Here is a 20,617-nt window from a genome sequence, read left to right as displayed (position 1 = left end):
GCTCCAGTAAAGACGCGATGGCGCAGGAAGGGGCAACCATCCCGGGGAGTGACAGGGGAAGAGACCAATCTGCTCTCTTGCCAGTCAGCGCTATGCAGATCGATCTGCGCACGCGCGGTTTTTACGATTTTTAAACTTCGCTAACCGTTACAATATATTACCGATCGAAACGAACCTTGTTGCACTCTCAACGCAGGAGAACGGTGAGTAAGCTGACGAAAAATCGTAGTGCCATCGCGTACCGTTTTTGCACAAATAGAAAAACCTCGCAAACCGGAAGAGCACATGATCAGAGTTTTAGTTATGTACTAGACCAAGTGCAGACCCGTTGGGTCTGTTTCCCCAACGGCGTTTGGGGGGGGGGGGGCTGAGGCATCACACTCACATTAACCATCCCCAAACACACAGGTGGGGAGGGGGGGGGTATGAGAAAAGGAGAGGAAGGGGAGAGGAGGAGGAGGAACGGGACAGATTTGGGAGGGAAAGGAGAGCGGGGTAGGGGGTGAGAGAGGGGGATGGGGAGAGAGATATGGGTGAGGGGGGGGGAGGGAGGGAAGGGGAGAGGGGGGGGTGGAGAGAGGGAAAAGAGAGGGGGGAGTGAGAGTGGAGGGGGAAGGGGGGAGAGAAGTGAAGTGGAAGAGAGGGAGGAGAGAGGGATGGGGAGGAGGAGAGGGGATGGGAGGGGAGAGAGATGTGGGGGGGGAGGGATGGGGACGGAGAGGAGGAGGGAGGGGTAAGAGTGTGGAGGGACGGGGAGAGAGTGGGGGGGGAGGGGGAGGGGAGGGGGAGGGGGGGAGGTGGGGATAGTGGGGGGGGAGAGTCAGAGGGGTAGGGGAAGGGGTGGGGGTGGAGAGGGGAGGGAGGGGGAAAGAGAGAGGGGTGGGGGAGGGAAAGGGGTGGGGTGAGGGAGAGAAGTGGAAGAGTGGGGAGGGAGGGGTAGGGGAGGTGGTGGAAGAGGGACACAGGGGTAGGGGAAAGGGGTGAGGGGAGAGAGGGAAGGGGATAGGGTAGAGAGTGAAGGGGGGTGGGGGAGAGAGTGATGGGTGGGAGAGGGAGAGGGGTGAGAAGAGGGAAACTTAGAAACATAGAAATCAGGTGCAGGAGTAGGCCATTCGGCCCTTCGAGCCTGCACCTCCAGTCAATATGATCATGGCTGATCATCCAACTCAGTATCCTGTATCTGCCTTCTCTTCACACCCCCTGATCCCTTTAGCCACAAGGGCCACATCTAACTCCCACTTAAATATAGCCAATGAACAAGCCTCAACTACCTTCTGTGGCAGTTAATTCCAGAGATTCACCACTCTCTGTGTGTAAAATGTTTTTCTCATCTCGGTCCTAGAAGATTTCCCCCTTATCCTTAAACTGTGACCCCTTGTTCTGGACTTCCCCAACATCGGTTTCTATAAGATTCCCCCTCAATCTTCTAAAATCTAGCGAGTACAAGCCGAGTATATCCACTTTCTTCATATGAAAGTCCTGACATCTCAGGAATCAGTCTTGTGACTCTTCTCTGTACTCCCTCTATGGCTAGAATGTCTTTGAGCATTGGGCATTGTGACATCACACAATGGAATGTTCACCATGGGCTGGGGCTCCTGCAAAGGCATATGTAAATGGATCAATTCCGATTGGACATATGTGAACATTGGGCATTGTGACATCACACGATGGAACAAATCAAAACGAAGAAAGGCAGCCGGCAGCCGGACGGCAGGCGACCGGCACACATTTTTATATATTAATTAGACCAAGTGCAGACCCGTTGGGTCTGCTCCCCCAATGGTGTGATCCCCCAACCCAATATTCCACCATGCACCCGTCTCCTCCAACGGAACTGAACCCGTTCCCAAATGTAAGATTCCAGCACTCCCCTGCCTCCCTCAGCAGTGGATTTAAAAAGAATCCCAATTTCACCTCCCTGCCTGCTGCTGCAGTTCCAATTGCAATACCAATTGGCCCTCCCCCTCCTGTTGAAGCACTTGCTGTGATATCCCATTGAGGTGAAAAGTTCAGAGTGTTCCTGTCTTGCAACTTTGTTTTGAAGTGTGTTGGAAGCTGATAGGAAGGAGCAGCGAATCAAAAGGCAGAAAGGCAGCCGGACGGACAGACGGCAGGCACAGACTTTTATATAATAATAGATAGAAGATAGATAGATAGAAGATTGGGAGACATAACCAGAACATATACAGTGATTCGAGTGGATTAGTGGCAGCACTGCATTTTCTCATGGAATTTACATTTAAGGCCATTTTAGCAAGAGAGAGCATGCAACATATCCAAAAGAGCAATGGAGTTCTCCTGGTAATTGGCAAACATTTATGGTTCAACCAACATTACAAAAGCAAATTAATTTGTCCTTTCCTCCATGCAGCTGGCAGTGTATATTAGCTGTTGTTAGCATACATGTGGATTGCTGGTTGAGTACTTTAGGAATTTAAGTGGCAATAAGAAGTGCAGCAGAAATAAAAATATTATTTTTTATTTGTACTGAAATAAGTGCATTTTTTCTGGACACTGGAGAAAGACCTTTAAAAATTCCCACAGCTGTAGAGGTCTCTCCCATGTAAAGTGGACACGTGGAGCAACACAAGAGCTGCCAGCGTCTGCAAGCTGCACAGATTGTAGGCTTAAGGGGTAGACAGGGTAAAATGGATTTGCAAAAAGTGCAGAATTTGGTACACAGTAAAAAAAAAAAAAATTAAATCCACATTTGGACTTTGATAGTTTAGAGTTTGAAGCATTATTTAATTGATATCAAAACTTCTTAATTCTGCTCAGTCACACAGTCAGCTGCAATCCATTCTTTTAGTACCACAGCAACCACCGAGTCAAACCACAAAAGAAAATCTGTCAATGATCCAGTAAACATCAGTGTTATACACTGTGTCTCCCCATAACAGTCCCCTTCAGTGTAATCCAATCCAACCATTTCCATCCCCCCAGCACTTTCATCTGACCCTCAACTGCAGCACATTCTCTCCTTTTCTCATACATTCCAGTGTGCAGAACATTAACCACTTCCAGGCAACTCATTACTTAAACAGAGAATGAAAAACATACACGCTATTTTGCCTTTGGTTCAAAACATTATAAAACAGTATATTACTGTCTGGTAATGAAGGAATGTGCATCTCAGTTACAATTCTAACCTGGAATTTTATTAAGGCTGCCAACATGTTTCCTCCAAATTCATTACATCCACTGGCAATAAAACATATCTATGGCCATGTAGGAATTCCGAGGACTGACCATCAAATCCGAGCACAAATTCATACTTCAGACTTAAATGTTCTTTGGGAAACGATATGCCCCTTCCCAAATAGGAATTTAAAGGGGACTGTTTAAGATCAGTAGCACTCAACACAAACCAGACTGTGCAGATGGTTACAACAATATACATTTGAATAGTCACGTGCATTCCACACTGATATAAACCATGTACTTAGTTGTCCAGGATATGGTAGCAATTGATTTTGACAACCAGTTAGTAAATTAGTAACCAGTTCATAATGAGACATGTGTTAATTGGAATTAGAAACAATTTCTATGTGAAAATAAATTTTCAACCAATTCACTTATGTAACTGTACCCTGTTACATAAGATTTTTGCCATTATGTAAGCAGGCCAACATCTGAAAACAGTAAATTAATTGTCCAAGAAACAAAGTAGAAAAGCCCTCAATTCAGTTGTGGTACTTATGTATAAACCAGTTTCCATAATCATCTGAATGAATCAACTTTCGGTGCAAGCTGTGAAAGGTCTTGCACCTCACATTTTACTATTCTGCCTATGCCCATTTAAAAGAGGCTTGCTTTTAAAGAATGTGGCCTGATTAGTGTTTTTAAAATACAAATGTTACCAAAATAATAATCCTTAAAAAGACAGTGAAACTTCTCTCTATAAAAAAGATGTACCCAAGTAAATTCATTCTCAATTAAAAACAATTAGTCACCGTTTTGAATTAGTTATAGCACACTACACAAGATTTCCAGAAACAATAATGAAAATAATTCTGCATTTATTTTAACTTTAAAATAGCTTTCTGCCTGTAGACTTCAAGTTTGATCCAAAAAACTGTCAAAGGAAAGTGTTTTCGGCAACTGCAATTTTACACAAATTATTCATTGTCTTCGAGTCCTGCAATTCATAACAACTTAAAAAATTTACTGCATCAGTGGCAATAGAAAAAAATCTTTTCATGAGAGTAACACATGGGTTCCTTGTAAAAACAAAGAGGAACTGTATGCAATGTTATTGTGCAGCACTCTTCCACTCTCCACTGGAACAATAACCTAGTCTCAGCAATCACACTGTACAAAGCACTGGAGAGCAACAACTTTCAGTCCAATTCTAGGGCAGCAGGGAGATGTATCTGTGCTTTGTCTGGAGTTTCAAAATATATTTTCCATGGGTGGACACTACCTTCAGCTGCTGGTACAGCCCAATTCTGATCAACAGAGAGCTGTCCCAACAAGCATCAGAATGTTAATGTAGAAGATTGGAAAACCTTGGAGGATGTATGCTTGCATCAACTCGTTGCAAAGTTCTACCAACACAGCAGAAGAACTCTTGCATCTGCTGACATTTGCCATCTTTGAACTATTAACTGAACGAACACCTGTTCATCATTAACAGCTCAAAGCAAAACATGCATAGCTACAAAGCTCATTTATTCCAAACCTTGCTCTAGGCACCAGCTATAGTACAAATATCTTGGAACTTCAATGCTGATAGACAAACATACCTATTAAATAGCTTTTTGAAACATTTTCATGATCACAAAATAATTCTCCATTTGTAGAATGCATTAGCAGAATGCACTGTGCAAATTATTTCAAATATTATATACAAGAGATTTCAAAAGATTATATGCAAGATGAAAGGTAGCAAAACGTACAATAATCTCTCATGTCCTGTTAAACTACAAATAAACTGCAAAACATTGAGCTAAAGTAGTGACTGTTTATATTTGCCACATCAGCCACACAAGTACGTCATTTTTCCTCCGATGTCTCCTCCCCAAGCACAATCTGACAGGACAATCTGGAAACAATGCCGAGTTGGGGACGCCACAGTGTCTTGCTGTTTTTGAGTCATCCCATCTGGCTACAGTCATTGTGCAGACTGTGTTGAACAGAATGAAGCAGAATAAGAAAACATCTGTCACTGTTGCCTTACAAACATAGGACCAATGAGCAGGGTTAAATCACTGCCATTCCACAGAGTTTGCCAGCTTACAAAATTCTCCATCCAAAAACCTTTAAGGACCTTCATATGCCTGGCATTGTAAAACAATTAGATATACAAGATTAAATTTAACTTAAATACATTTCTACACTGCAACTGCTTTTCTCAACATTGCCATTAAAATTCCCAAATGGACTATTCTGAAACGTGTGCTTGCTTCCTTTCAAAGTTGTTCAAGATCAGTTTAAAAAAAAACTTTAAAAAAAAAAATGTAAAAAAAAAAAATGTATTTCAACAGAAACAATAGCATCTGATAAAAGACAGCATCTTAAAAGATTTGTCCAGTTTCTACCAAACTACTTACATTTCTGGGCAATTCAGAAGCTTTCTTGGGCAATCACATATCCGAGCAGACCAGTTTATGTGGAGACAGGAATATTTTGGAGTCTTTGTGTAGGAGCATCATCTTGTACATCTTCCTACAAAACGAATTGACTGTCTGATTTTCTCTTTTTTTTTGTTTTAGATTTCCAGAACTTGCCACATTTTACTTTCTATTTATCTTTAGGCATTCCTTTTAAAACACCAATAGTGGGATTTCCCCGACCAGCGCGTTAAAATAATATACGTAGCATTATTCCAGAGGTAATCTGATTGTAAAGTTAAACAACTGTACAGAACTCATATCAAAACAACTTTCAACTGTACTCAACTCTCTGTTCACACCAAATAACTCTAATCATTTTTGATAAGTTTCTGGATGAAACAGCAGAAGTCGAGGCAAGTCAATTTTTTGACTTTCCAAATTAGTGGGCACACTGTATTGATGAGGTCAAATAAAAACATCTGTGCCTCAAACTCACCACCTTTATTAAAATGAGTGCCATATTTCAAGTACATGGCCTCCCTTCCCCCAACTAACCCTCAACCCATCTTTTGTAATTGTAATTGTAATTGTAATTGTAAATCTTTATTGTCATTTCCTGAGTATTCGCATACTCAGAGGAAACAAAAAAAACGTTTCTCGACCAGTGTCCATTCAGTTTTCGTTACAAAATAAATAGCAATTAAAGTTAAAATACATGTCATGAACAATTTAACCCTCTAATAACATTCAATAACATTCAACAGCCGTTCCGACTGGCAGCGGGGTGTTTGTGCGCGATACTTGGCAGGGGGGAAAGTTCATTTAACAGTCTTATAGCCTGTGGGAAGAAGCTGAGGAGCATCCTGCTGGTTTTGCAGCTGATGCTCCTGTACCTCTTCCCAGATGGGAGGATGGTGAAAAAGTCATGCGATGGGTGGTAAGGGTCTTTGATGATGGAGATGGCTCTGTTGATGCATCTCTTCTTGTATATGTCCAGCAGGAAGGGGAGTGGAGCACCAATAATCCTGCTTGCGGTCTTCACTATCCTGTCCAGTTGGTGACGTTCGTACGCCTTGCAGCTCCCGAACCAGGAAGTGATGCCGTATGTCAGTGTGCTCTCAACAGTCCCCCTGTAAAAAGTCCGTAGGTGTGTGGTGGGGAGGCCTGCTTTCCGTAGTCTTCGGAGGGGGTGAAGTCGCTGCTGGGCTCTCTTGACCAGAGCTGTGGTGTTGGCCGTGGACGTCAGGTCATCAGACAGGTGTAGTCCTAGGAACTTCATGCTGCTGACCCTTTCCACATCAGCTCCGTCGATGTGCAGAGGTGTATGGTGTTGTTTCCCCGCCCTCCTGAAGTCAACCACCAGCTCCTTAGTTTTTCCCACGTTAAGAATGAGGTTGTGGGATTTGCACCAACCTGTGAGCAGCTCCACCTCCATCCTGTACGCCGATTCATCGTTGTCACTGATGAGACCCACTACTGTTGTGTCATCAGCGAACTTGCTGATGAAGTTGTTATTGAGTCTGGCAGTACAGTCGTGTGTCAGCAGACTAAACAGAAGGGGGCTTAGGACACAGCCTTGGGGTGAGCCAGTGCTCACGGCTATCGTTTTTGATGTCCTACTGCCCACCCTGACTGTCTGCTGCCGCTGCGACAGGAAGTTCAGGACCCAGCTACATGTGCCAGCATCAACCCCCAACAGCTCCAACTTCTCCACCAGCTGCTGCGGGATGATTGTGTTGAAAGCGGAGTCTTCTTGGGAGTTATGCTGGAAAGGGAATGCTAGGATAGTTAATTACTACCAGAACTCGGCTAGATTGATTTGACAAATGGCAGTAGTCCCAAATCGGATGTGGAAACAGAAAGGAGGTTACTGGTAAAATACTACTCAGTCAACAACATGATTTTCAGACAGTTGTGGAATTCCCCTGCAGCCATCAAATTATTTTGATCTTTTTGCAACCTGGTTCAAAACTCCCACTTTATACAAGGTGCAAACTATATACTATGTAAGGCTAATTACAAAGCTACTTAAAAGCACGTCAAAGAGGGATGCGAAAGATCCTCTCTTTTTTGTGTTGACGAAAAAAGTCAGCAAGTCACAAAGTGCTGGGGTAACTAAGCAGGTCAGGCAGCATCCCTGGAGACATGCAGTAAGCGATGTTTCAGGTCTGGACCGTTCTTCAGATTCATAACATCACCTAACTACATTCTCCAGAGATGTTACCCGACCCGCTGACTTACTCGAACACTTCGTGTCTTTTTTGTAAAAGCAGCATCTGCATTTCTCAGCAAGTCCGGTTGAGAAATAATCTCAGCAAGTCCTGCTGAGATTAGTACATACTAATACTAACAGGTAAATTAATGAACATATCTTGAGTGTTACAGCCTCTGAATTTTTACTCTATAAAACCCGTTTAAAAATTAGAAGCCAAAGAAGTGGGCAAAGTGTACAACACTGACACAAAAAGGGGCTCCATAGCTGGAATAAATTCCATGCCATAGTGGTCATATTGAAACAGGGATCAAAAAATATTTAGGGCCAAGACTAAATATACTGTTGTAAAGTCGATAGGAAAAGTATGAAAAGTAGTTGGCAAGTGTGGTGAGAGGTGAGACAAACAGGTATTGCTTAATGATTGGTGCGATAGGCAAATCAGGAAATAGAGATTTTATAGGTAGCACGATGGAGAAGGGAGTGGAAGCTGGATGTCAGATGCTCAAAGAGCAACCACAATATCACGGAGTGTATATGTGCATAAATCAAGCTAATATACAGCAAATAACAAAATGGTTATTGTGGGCAATTCTGACTGTCATGTATATTGCAATAAGCAGGTTAACTCGTGTCTGTACTGAGTTCATGATATATTAAAGATATGGTCCAGTACCAATAAGAAACCATGCAATTGCAAACTCTAGTCCTTTAAATCGTAATATTCAACAGCAGCCTGCCAATGGAAGACAGTATGTAAATTACTTTTAATAATTTACAGGTAAGCTACATCCACAAAATTACTGCGCATTCAACAAATTTAATCTATAAACAGACCTATTGACTCATCATATCCATGCCAACCTTTTTGCACATCTACAATAATCCCCATACTAGATCAATATCCACCATGTCTCACCTTTTTGTAGCTGTCTAAATGTTTCTCAAACAGTGATTTCATCTAATATCACCACCTCCTCTAGCATCAGTTCCAGATAACAAGGACTCCATGACAAAAATAATTTCCTTCAAATTCTCTCAAAAACTCCTTCCTCTCAGAAATATCTATCTTTGCATATTGACACAAGTGTACAGATGATAAATACAAGATAGTCACTGATGAATTTGAGAAACATGGAACAGTTCAGCAGAATGTCCTGTTTATGTGCTATATACCCCCCAAAATTGGGTTCCGTTTATCTTTGACATCAATTTAATTTCACTAAGTTAATAAACACGCTCCACTCAAACATGGGCATAATTCTCGTTAAAAAAAGGCACTTGAGCCAAACAAATCCAATCGTTTTTTGAAGTTAGTTACTTTTAGAGAAAATGGTATCAAAGAGATTCAGAAACTGAACAAATTCTTAACACAGTCTTAAGCTTCTGATTAAAGAGGAAATCAAATCCATCAAAATTGAAACATGAACAATGATGGCTAGAGAATAATTATCCAGAGAATAATATTTGCCATCATGATAATTGGGGCAAATAGTAGAGATTAATTCAGGGGAATTAAATAAATGGAAAAAGGGTTATAAGAGTATGCAGAACGGGTTAGGTGAAGAAGGATGAAGATAAACAAGTGATAAGAAAATAATTTGTTGCAGAGAAATTCAGCCCCAAATATTTCTGTGATACCATGTTCTACTCATTCTGAAAAATAAAAGAGTTCAACATGCTGCAAGAATACTTCCCTATTTCCAGGAATTCTGGTTTCAATTTTTGAATACAGTGAAAGGGACACTAAATAAAAACATACCATGTGCAAATAGATTTTGACTATGAATAAACAACTGGCTAAAAATAGTACCAAGAATAGCAAATAGCTGCCTTGTTAGGCTACAATTATTATTCTCAATCGATGCATCAAATAACAGGGCATTTGGGGATGTTGTTGTTCTCAAGATAGATTTGTTATTTAACATACAGCAAGCATGTAAATTTTCAGGCATTACATAAAAATATCCCAGCTAGTTTCAAAGGAAGCAACATCAATTTAAATATGAAGATCTTGACTTTTAATTCAACATAAGCACATGAACAACATAACTCTGGCTGATAAACTCTGAGTGGGAAGATAAGGCAACATGCAAGAGAAAATATGACAAATTGCAACACTGCACAGATGCTGCACACTGGATTGGCACATGAAAAAAAAAATCCTCGTTCAAGGCATTGGGGCAAAGGAGATGAATTTAAAAATCATTCGAAAAATAAAGAATACAGTAAACATTTAACCGGAATTACAAAACATCTTTATATACAGTTTGAAAAAAATACATTTGCACAATTCTTTGAAAGAGTTTTAATAGTTCTGTCAATGTTTCTTAATGTCATGTTATCTTTATTGCACCTGCTGTGCTGCAAGATTAGAAATAATCAATTCCACATTAAATTGCATAAATTCAAAACGTTCCCCAATAAGCGAGTTCAGTATCTCGATAAACGCAAGGAATCATGGGATTTGTCAATGGTCATTCGGGATAAAAAAGCGAACGCAGAGCTGTATAAACTGTGTATAAATTATTAACTATTCTACCAAGGAATTAATCTAGAATTCTGTCAACTCAATAGCTTCCTTTCATATTACTTGTGTTTGAAACATTTTCTTATCCTTATTCATAATTTGTGTGCAAAAATATATTTAATCTGAGACGGGCAGCAACTGTATCAGTGTGATGTGGGCTGATGCTTTACCTACAAGTGGTGTGAATGTACCGTTAAGGCAAAGATTAATCTCCGAGGAAAACTGAGTACAGGGTTGCTCCTGTGAAGGAGCCGCCAATCCAATGTAAGACATTTAACTGCGATATGCCTCACCTTTAGTATTGGATAGATTGAGTGGAAGGTCTATGCTGTTCCAAGTTTGTGGTGGTTGTGGTGCGTTTCTCCCAGCCATCTCCCAGTGCAGGTTCGCCAGCCCTTGTTAGCAGAGGCTCTTTGTGCAGGTGTTACCCGAAGCCCAAAGGTTTTGTGGAGGTTCTGCATTAGGATCGGGCACGCAGCGAGCTAGTGAGAGGGCTGTCAGATTAGATCGGCCCAGGTTGCCGAGTGGCCGAAGCGCGGATTTTAATGGGTAGTCATTAAACTGTTCTGTCTGTGTGGCATCGGCAGCTCTCTCTCTCTCCCAGATTCCCCATCCCAACTGTCTGACTGAGAAAATGCTCTCACACATATTACAGGTTGGCTCTGCGTTTGCCCACTCGCTGTGGCGGGCGGCGCCTCCTTCAAAGAGAGCAAGAACAGGTCCCGTCAGCTGGGGAGCTGCGACCCACTCCTGAGTGAAGCCTCTAGTTTGGCTGCGGTTCAAATGGCTGCAAATTCTCATAATTATCACCGCCCGATCACCCGGCTCCCAACTGTGTGCCCTGACAGACTGGAACCAACCCCAGAGATTAAAGCAACAGCATCTTTATTTAAGCCAACCCACCTCAAAAGTTTAACCAGCCTGTTCGAATCTAATCTGAACTTTCCAACCTACATTCTACACCAGTGGTTCCCAACCTTTTTTTGGCCATGCCCCACCTAATCACCTCTAAAACCCTGATGCCCCCCTGATAAATCCTGATAAAATCATGTGGTGATAAATAATTCTTATTTAAAAAGTGAACTCCGTTTCAGCTGAAGAAGCTTCAAACGCCAATACCTTGGTTTAAACGAGCTTCAAAAGAACATGGCATCCATGAAAAAGAAAAATGAAATAAACAAAAGACAGTTAAAGTTCTGAGCAGGAAATGACTAAAAAACTGTAAAAAAAAAAAAAAAGAAAAAAAAACATTAGGTGGTATTAAAATAATAATAATGATAAATATAATAAAATATTCCCAGGTAATAAAGAGAGAGAAAATTTTTATATTAGAATATTGAAATATTTGTGGATTGTCATACGAAAACAGCAAATAAAGCCTCAGTCGCGCTCAATTACCCCCCTTAAAAATCAAATTGCCCCCCTGTGGGGCGTACGCCCCACGTTGGGAACCACTGTTCTACACAATCCACACAGCACATTTTCGTTTCCTTCAATCCAGGAAGGTTGTTTAGATCGGAATGCAAGGACTGTCTCAAATAGGTTGACCACACAACTTGTAATTCGTGTAAATCAATATCATATTTGAATGGCTGTGACTCAGGCTAATTCCAGGGAATTGATAATTAACAGGTTCGTTCCAAGCATTCTTGCATTTCCAAGGCTGGTGCTGTATTGAGTCAATAATTTAAACAGATATCATTTTGGATTTGTGCAGCCTGCAGTACACTGTGGCATACTGCTGACATATTTGATGGATATATCGATTTATAAATCATTGAAATTAATACGCAGGTCCGTACACACACAGTAGCTCAGCTGGTGAGAATGTTTATCCCGAATGACCCATGACCTGGGCATGCAGTTGTTATACGGAACTCGCTTATTCACGCACATTGTAAAAGACAAATTGGACAATCTATATCAAACTAATAAATTAAACAGCACAAGTCACCCAAGTCATCTCTTACTGCACAAGTCCCAGGAAAAGATAAAGTGCTGCATTTAAAATAAAGAATGTTCACAATAAATATTTTTCATTTAATTGAAGCCATGAAAAATCTAGGTAGGTAAATCTAACATATAATCCAGATTGCATGCTAGGGTAAGGACGATAGACACAAAAAGCTGGAGGAAGGAAAGTTGGTTTGTGTGATGTTCGCAAATATTTTCAGAGAGTTCGATATAGTTCTTAGGGCTAATGGAATCAAGAGATATGGGGAGAAAGCAGGAACAGGATACTGAATTAGGATGATCGACCATGATCATATTGAATGGTAGCGCTGGCCCAAAGGGCCAAATGGCCTTCTCCAGCACCTATTTTCTATGTTTCTATGTAAATGCACTGCAGTTACTTGCAACTCAATAGCATCTCCCAAACCTTTTACCTTTATCACTAACTGGCAAGAGTTGCTGACTGATGGAGTTCCACCATCATGGATTCTCTACTGGGCCGTACCTCATCCTGACGAGGAAATACATTGTCGTTACTTCCTCAGAGGATTTGATCCTAGAACTGCATAACCAGCACGAGGCGTGCAGGTGATCAAGGCATCAATTGTCCAGACCTATGTCAACAATGTCCTCGTTTATTAATGAGTAAAACAAGAAAAATAAAATAGAATGTAGCTGTTTACCAATACTTTGGCATTCCACTCCAAATGCACCTTCTAAATCCTGGAAGAACAAGTGCAGAAAGCTCATGGAAACACCACCCTGCAGGTCACATAATTTTCTAACTTGTAAATATAACACTGTTGTATCACTGTAACTGAATTTCATTTCAGCAGCTCTCACCCAATAACTTTGCAAAAACATCCTTACCACATAAGTACACCAATTGTTCGAGAAGATGGTTCTCCGCCATTTTCTCAAATAAGGACAGGCAATAAAAGCCGATTTTGTCTGCGATACCCATATCCTTTTAATGACTCAAAATAAATTGTAGTTCATTGGAATCTGATGAAACCTTCTTGTCCCTTTCCTCCTTCAATTAATTTAACTGCATAAATAATCTCAAACATTATGCTGCATAAGGGAACACAATCTGGTGCAGCCGCAGATGCACAAGATTTCCTTCAGTTATGAAAAAAAGTTAAATCTGACGAATGCGTTATCATATCAAAGTATTGATTATGATATGACCTCAACACATAATTAGTCTCATTCAACTGCACAATTCCTAGACAAGATAACTTGTTCATCATTTGATTCTCACAGCCTTGTTTGTTTAAACAAACCAGAAATAATCAGGCTTGCAGCATTTTCCCTTTTCACAACTTGGAGGAAACTTCCTCCCTCAATTTTTAAGAATCAATAAATTCAAACTTAAACTGTAATGATCTCAAGTTCATTTTTTTTAATGGAAAGCCTGTAATTCTGCTAATGTTACTGTATAAGTTTATTTAAAGCTTTTAAGGATCTAAACAACTTCATTTTGTGCATTGGAATCCTTGTTTCCGAAGTCGTTTTTTTCTTTCCAATCCAAAATTTGACAGCTTAATTGCAGTGATATTGCAATTGCAGTTAATCCTTTATCCAAATTAACATTAATAAATGCAAACCAAATACAAAACTATAAATCTAAAATTGAGGCATTGAACAAATTTTACATGCGTGCAAAGTAGTTAAAGCAGTCATACTACTCATAATTAAATAGCGTTTCCAAATTTTTAGAGGTTCATAGTGTGACAACCACTGGAAACCACATACCAAATAGCTGCTTTCAGAGCTAACCATGGAGTGTACAATGGCTGAGCATGTATAAGTGAAACCAAGGACTTTTTAGCAGTTACACATGACAGTAAATTTAAAATAAATGTTGACAAGAATATGCTAATCTTTTCACTGGATGCAAAAGGCCAATGTCATGAAGAGGGATATGCAAATGCAAGTTATATTGCGTAGCTTCTGAAGCGAAACCTGGTCTCAGCATATTGTTCCCTTTCCTTCAGTGGTACAAAAGTCACACGAGGAGGATCATTTGATTTACATTTGAAACCGTGAGCCAATATCAGCAGACACACAAGTATAGAAGCAACAATTGTTCTTCCAAAACCTTGGGCTAGCAACAGGATATTTGATAGGTCTTGCCACATTTCCTATTCTGATAAATCAAGACTGAACTTAACTTACCCTATCCCTCCAACAGCCTAAATGAGTAGCCGGACAGTTCTCATTCTGTAGCCTGATGCTCAAAAAGGACAAGAGGCTTCAGGAATGAGTCGGCATGCAGGAGAGAAAAACAGTACAAAGAAACTGAATAGATTTTGTGCATGGGGGTTCTACAAGAATAAATGACAAAATAATTATTGTGGTCCAGATATGTTTATGGAATATCAAGAAGTGCAGATTTTTTTCAAAAACATAACGGCAAAGAACTGGGGACATCAAATACACAATGATGGCCAATCATGAAGAGACACTATAACTGATCATTTACCCAAAGCGATGTGCGAATATTAAAAGACCAAAAGAATTACAAGGTATTGCGCACACGAGCTGAAATGTAAAATTCCCCATTTGTTTGAATTATGAAACATGAAAAGATAATTGGAGACATACAGAACCACACAAGCCAACAGCCAAACATTTCAGTAACCATCTACTTGCAAAGAAAAGCAGGTGGCATTCGTTAAGTCTTTGATCAACATGAAACGTATCAACAGGAAGTTAAAGTAATGTTAAAATAAACCAGTACACAAAAAATAGATCTAAAGGACATCCGAACACGATTTTAAATAAATTATTCTAATCTTTCATTGATTATTGGTGAAGCCAGGATTTTAGGATGTGCACAAAATTGCGTGGTGTATGAAAAATTAATTTACTTTCTCGTTATTCTCAGAATGCAGCTGAAATCGATAGAGCCAAATTAAGACAGGCCGAAACAATTAAAAAAAAGTGATAAAGCAGAAGCTTTCATGATCATTTGTTTTCTGCAGCCACAATGGGACCTAGGTTCCAGACTTTCCATTTTGATGGTTCAGTACTTCAGCACCTGCTCTATGTTAAACAAGTTGTTTCAGAAAGTTAAAAAAAACTTTAGAAACTAGGACTCAAACACACAAACTAAAGTTGTATAGATCTTTAAAATTTAAATAAGCACATGCAGTCACATGTAATTGTAAACCACATAAGCCAGGTATTTTATACAAAAGGTATCATCTTTATAGAGTCATATCACACAGTATCAGCAGAATCAAGAACATATGACCACAGCCAATGATGGGCCAATGTACTTTCTTCTGACCAGATAGGTAAAACAAATTAAAAACTAAGGATTATCAATCCATGCTTCTAAAACCTTTGGCATCCAAACAGCTATATTAATAAAGCCAATAAAGAAAATACTTGTCCTTATCCTAAAAGAAAAGAATATTCAACAGAAAGGTATTTACAGAATACGTGCAGAAAAGTAAAAATATCAACTTAATCCACAATAAAACCACAATACAAAGGGAAAGTTATACAGGAGGATGTCCCAGTGAAATATACAGGAGTATGTCCTAGTGAATTAAGTTGGATACTGTAAATACGTAACTGCATCATTCAGCAGTGTCAGCACCAGGTGAAGGATCCGCCAGATACCCATTCTGCAGAAACAAAGTCCTGTATAATGAAAGCACTGCTCTGCCAGGAAATATTATCATTCAGATGGGATGTTTAAACAAGACCCCATCTGCCACTTTTGGTGGATATAAAATGACCTGTGTCACTATTTAAAAGACCACAAAAGTTTCGTCAATGTCATGGTCTACATTTATCACCAAAACATTGTCGTGTTGCTGGGATGGGATTGCCCCATTTCAACCAGTTTAAAAATATTAATACAATTGAAATGTACACAGTATTTAAGGAGTTTTGCATTCCATACTTCATTGTATATAACATAAAAATCTGTGATCAAAGTAGGAATTTGGGTGATCCCACCTTACACGGTAGGGGCATGGCTTTCTTAGAAAACTGAATATTTTCTAATTTTATATTTCTGTTTCATCAACAATTCTAAGGCAACACAATATTCATAAAACATGTCTGGATTGAGTTAATCAATAGAGAATAAAAATTGCAATGGTTACAGTCCCCATAGAACAACGCCCAACAGTGAATGTCATGGGGAAAGACCCATTACAAAATATTGAAATACAATGTGACGGTTCACTTCCCCAGCAGAGCACAGAACTCATTCAGTCTGCATCTTGAAACAATTTTTTCATCTGATAATTCAGGGCAAGAGCTTCATTTATTGTAAGCTGTTTTTTTTTTTAATCAGTTGCCGATAAGGAAATTCAAAATAAAAAAAATAAACCACCAGAGGATTGCCTGCTCAAAACAAAACTATGTCCTAATATATCTATTCGGACATAACTGAATAACCCAAATATATGCTGGAGTAATTCATCTGGACAGGTGGCAGCATCTCTGGAGAGAAGGAATGGGTGACATTTCAGGTTGAGACCCTTCTTCAGGTCTAAACCCAAAACATCAGCTATTCCTGCTCTCAAGAGATGCTGCTTGTCCCTGTGTTACTCCAGCATTTTGTGTCTATCTACGATGTAAACCAGCATTTGCAGTTCCTTCTGACACATTTTGATTCAATAACCCGAGCTCCTCAAAAACTGTGTTCAGGAGTACAGTATAAAAAGCAGTTAAAACGGCAAGATTAACATTGATTATGAACCACAAAAGCTAACTGAGTTTTAATTCACCAGATAATCTTCGAATTTAACAAAAATCAATAAATACTGTATTTCCAAAGAATACAAGAATGAAAGCTGGTTCAAAAGTGCAGACTTGATCAAGCATTAACAGATTCAAGGACAATGCAGATATGTTGTAGATATAATGATAAACATGGACTAGCTTTAGTGAACCTAATTTTCATTTTCGGTAAAAGAAAATAACAATGTATGCAGCAGCACACGTTAGTGAAATTAGCCTGGAGTCATATACCTGAAGCTGCATCAAAGGAGTAAATGCTCCCATTAGTGCGAAATAGAAATTAAAAAAGAGCAGACGGTCCCAGATTTGTTTGTAAATGTGCCATGCGAGTTAAATAGCAATGATGGGCACTCCAACTAGTGTTGTTATACGGAAAACGGGCAAGGAAATAAATCAGTCAGGATTAATGTGCACACTTTCAATAACTGGGCTGAAATATTTGATCACTTGTGAAATGAAAGGGAAGGGGGTAAAGTGTTTACATCTAACTAAGCCAAAACAAACATGAAACGCAAAACCAACTTTATATTTATTGCCTGTCAGTTGACATCTCACCCAGCACATGGTCTAACTTGCAAAGAATGCACAGAACAACCCATCTCACTCAACTGGTTTCTAGTCCTTATGACATATACAAACCTCCTACTATCTTTGTTATTTCACCCTACAAGCACGACTCGTCACTCATAGATACATACCCAATAGGTGCACGAGTAGGCCATTCGGCCCTTCGAGCCAGCACCACCAATCAATATGATCATGGCTGATCATCCACAATCAGTGCCCCATTCCAGCCTTCTTCCCATACCCTTGATTCCGCTAGCCCCTAGAGCTCTAATTCTCTTTTGAATGCATCCAGTGAATTTACCTGCACTGCCTTCTGAGGCACAGAATTCCACAAACTTTTTCTGTGTGAAAAAGTTTTTCCTCGTCGCAGTTCTAAATGGCCTACCCTTTATTCTTAAACTGTGACCCCTGGTTCTGGACTCCCTCAACATCAGGAACATGTTTTCTGCAGGTAGCGTGTCCAACCCCTTAATAATTTTATAAGTTTCTATAAGATACCCTCTCATCCTTCTAAATTCCAGTGAATACAAGCCGTCACTCCGTTCTTTCATCATATGACAGTCCCGCCATCCAGGGAATTAATCTCGCGAGCCTACGCTGAACTCCCTCAATAGCAAGATTCCTAAATGCCCTTCCTAAAATTAGAAGACCAAAACTGCGCACAATACTCCAGGTGTGGTCTCACCGGGGCCCTGTACAACTGCAGAAGGACCTCTTTGCTCCTATACTCAACTTCTCTCATTATGAAGGCCAATATGCCATTAGCTTTCTTCACTGCCTGTTGTACCTGTATGCTTACTTTCAGTGACTGATGTACTAGGACACCCAGGTCGCGTTGTACTTCCCCATTTCCTAACCTGACAAAGTTCTGATAATAATCTTCCTTCCCATTCTTGCCTCCAAAGTGGATAGCCTCACACTTATCTACATTATACTGCATCTGCCATGCATCTGCCCACTTACCTAACCTGTCCAAGTCACTCTGCATCCTCATAGCATCCTCTTCACAGTTCACACTGCCACCCAGCTTTGTGTCATCTGTAAATTTGCTAATGTTACTTTTAATTCCTTCATCTAAATCATTAATATATTGTAAATAGCTGTGGTCCCAGCACAGAGACTTGAGGCACCCCACTAGTCACTGCCTGCCATTCTGAAAGGGACCCGTTAATCCCTACTCTTTGTTTCCTGTCTGTCAACCAATTTTCTATTCATTTCACTTGTTTACGTATTTAGCTTTCCCTTAAATGCAAATGTTATTTAACTGATTCATGTGGTAGCTCGTTGCAAATTCTCACTGCACGCAAGCCAAAGAAAGCTCAACTACATTTTTTAATCGGATTTGTTAGGACTATCTCGAATTTATTGTTCCCAGTTACAGGTTCCTCACACGAACACCTCTTCTGTCACTAGTTATGCAATCGTTCCAGTCTTAAAAACTGTTATTAATCTCCTGTCAGCCATCTTAACTGAAAGGATAAGTAGAAGAAATTGCTTTCAATTGTAAATAATATTTTCACATTAGGCAGTATTTCCTTTCTTCTGTTATGTAATTTTCAGTAATTTTCCAAATTTAAAAAAAATCAAATTTTCATGAATGACATCATCTTCCTAACATCAGCTCCAAGACGGAAAATACTTCTTTTTTTTTGTCCAATATTTTACCCTTCTGCGTTTTAGTCAATTTTGCCTGGCCTGTTGAATTTCTTGTTTTAATGAACAGAACTAAATGTACCCAAGTGGTTAGATGAGAACACGGCCTGGTCTTAATATAACTCCTCTAGACTTCTGACTGCTTGACTCAGCACTCAATTTGTTTTGTCAGTCATACAGCACAGAAAGAAGCTCACCGCACTATATTCAAACTGTTCATCAAGTACCAATCTACATTAAACCTATTTACCAGCATTTTGTCGTAGCTTTCTATGCCATGTCAATTCAATAGTTCAACTGATTGTTTCTTAAAAAATGTGCATCTCCCTCTATCTCCACCACCTCTTCGAGCAGTGCTAGATTCTAGATTTCATCTACTCTCTGCTTGACAAATTTCTTCAGAACCCCTCTAAACCCCTTACTCAAAACCTATTCTTCCAGCTTTATATACCTGTTATGGGTAAACGTTTCCTCCCATCTTCATGCCCCTAATAATTATATGCAACTCAACCAGAACCCTTTCCTCAGCCTCACTAACTTCAACTACAGGGAATGGAGGGATATGGATCACATGCAGGAAAATTGAATTAATTTATTTTGGCATTGTGTGCAGCACAGAAATTGCGGGTCAAAGAGCCTGTGTTGTGCTGTATTTTCTAAGGAAAACAACTGCAACCTTTCCTGTCTCTTCTCATGACACTTCATTCCAAGCAATATCCTGGATGAATCTCACCCACTTTCTTATTGGCTGATGCAGTGATTAAATGGGCCAATATCAAGGAAACATCTAAACAATTAAATTGCAAAACAAAAAAAGATTTCAGAAGTGGATAGACAGGAAAAGGCGTAAGTGAAGCATAAATGCCAACGCAGGTAGGCCAGGCCAAATGTCAATTTCTGGATCCAATATCCAATTTAATTTTGCCTCTGGTCATATCTTAGAACATAACTCACCATAAAGCCACGTACAAGGTTAGAGTCTTGAAATAATCACTTAAAGTCTTCCACAAACTCAAAATCAATAATATTGTTACTACATCAAACTATTTTGTATTCCAAGGTACACAAAAATGCTGGAGAGTTTCTCCAGCATTTTTGTGTACCTTCGATTTTCCAGCATCTGCAGTTCCTTCTTAAATATTTTGTATTCCAAATAGCTCTAAACTAAAGGTCAAGTGGGAGCCACATGGAATTGTGCTCTGTACCTTGTATCAAAACAAAATCTTATCTCGCCCAAAACCGGTTTACTTGACTTCCCCTAACTTTAAACAGCACTGTCTGTCGCAAAGTAAGATTGAACTGGCTTTGCCCACTAATCGTTGAAAAGCAGCTTCTGGATTGTTTTTCTTCTTCCTTTGCTCTAGGATTGCTGGA

The 20,617-nt window shown here is 39.8% G+C and overlaps 1 protein-coding gene across 3 annotated transcripts in view; it reads right to left on the bottom strand.

The window, feature by feature from the left end:
- LOC129712033 (early estrogen-induced gene 1 protein-like) overlaps nt 1-20,617 on the bottom strand; it is an 85,277-nt gene that overhangs the window by 64,013 nt on the left and 647 nt on the right. The window contains exon 1 of one of the 3 annotated variants that reach the window (XM_055660173.1): nt 5,556-5,577. The exons of the other annotated variants lie outside the window; for them this stretch is intronic. Coding sequence (XP_055516148.1) covers nt 5,556-5,557 — 2 coding nt within the window. The 5' untranslated portion in view covers nt 5,558-5,577. Of the gene's footprint in view, nt 1-5,555; nt 5,578-20,617 lie in introns of those variants that run through there. 3 annotated transcript variants of the gene reach the window in all.

This window comes from Leucoraja erinacea, chromosome 31 (genome assembly GCF_028641065.1).
Source record: "Leucoraja erinacea ecotype New England chromosome 31, Leri_hhj_1, whole genome shotgun sequence".
NCBI classification, from domain to species: domain Eukaryota; kingdom Metazoa; phylum Chordata; class Chondrichthyes; order Rajiformes; family Rajidae; genus Leucoraja; species Leucoraja erinaceus.
This window is presented reverse-complemented; position numbering and strand designations above follow the sequence as displayed.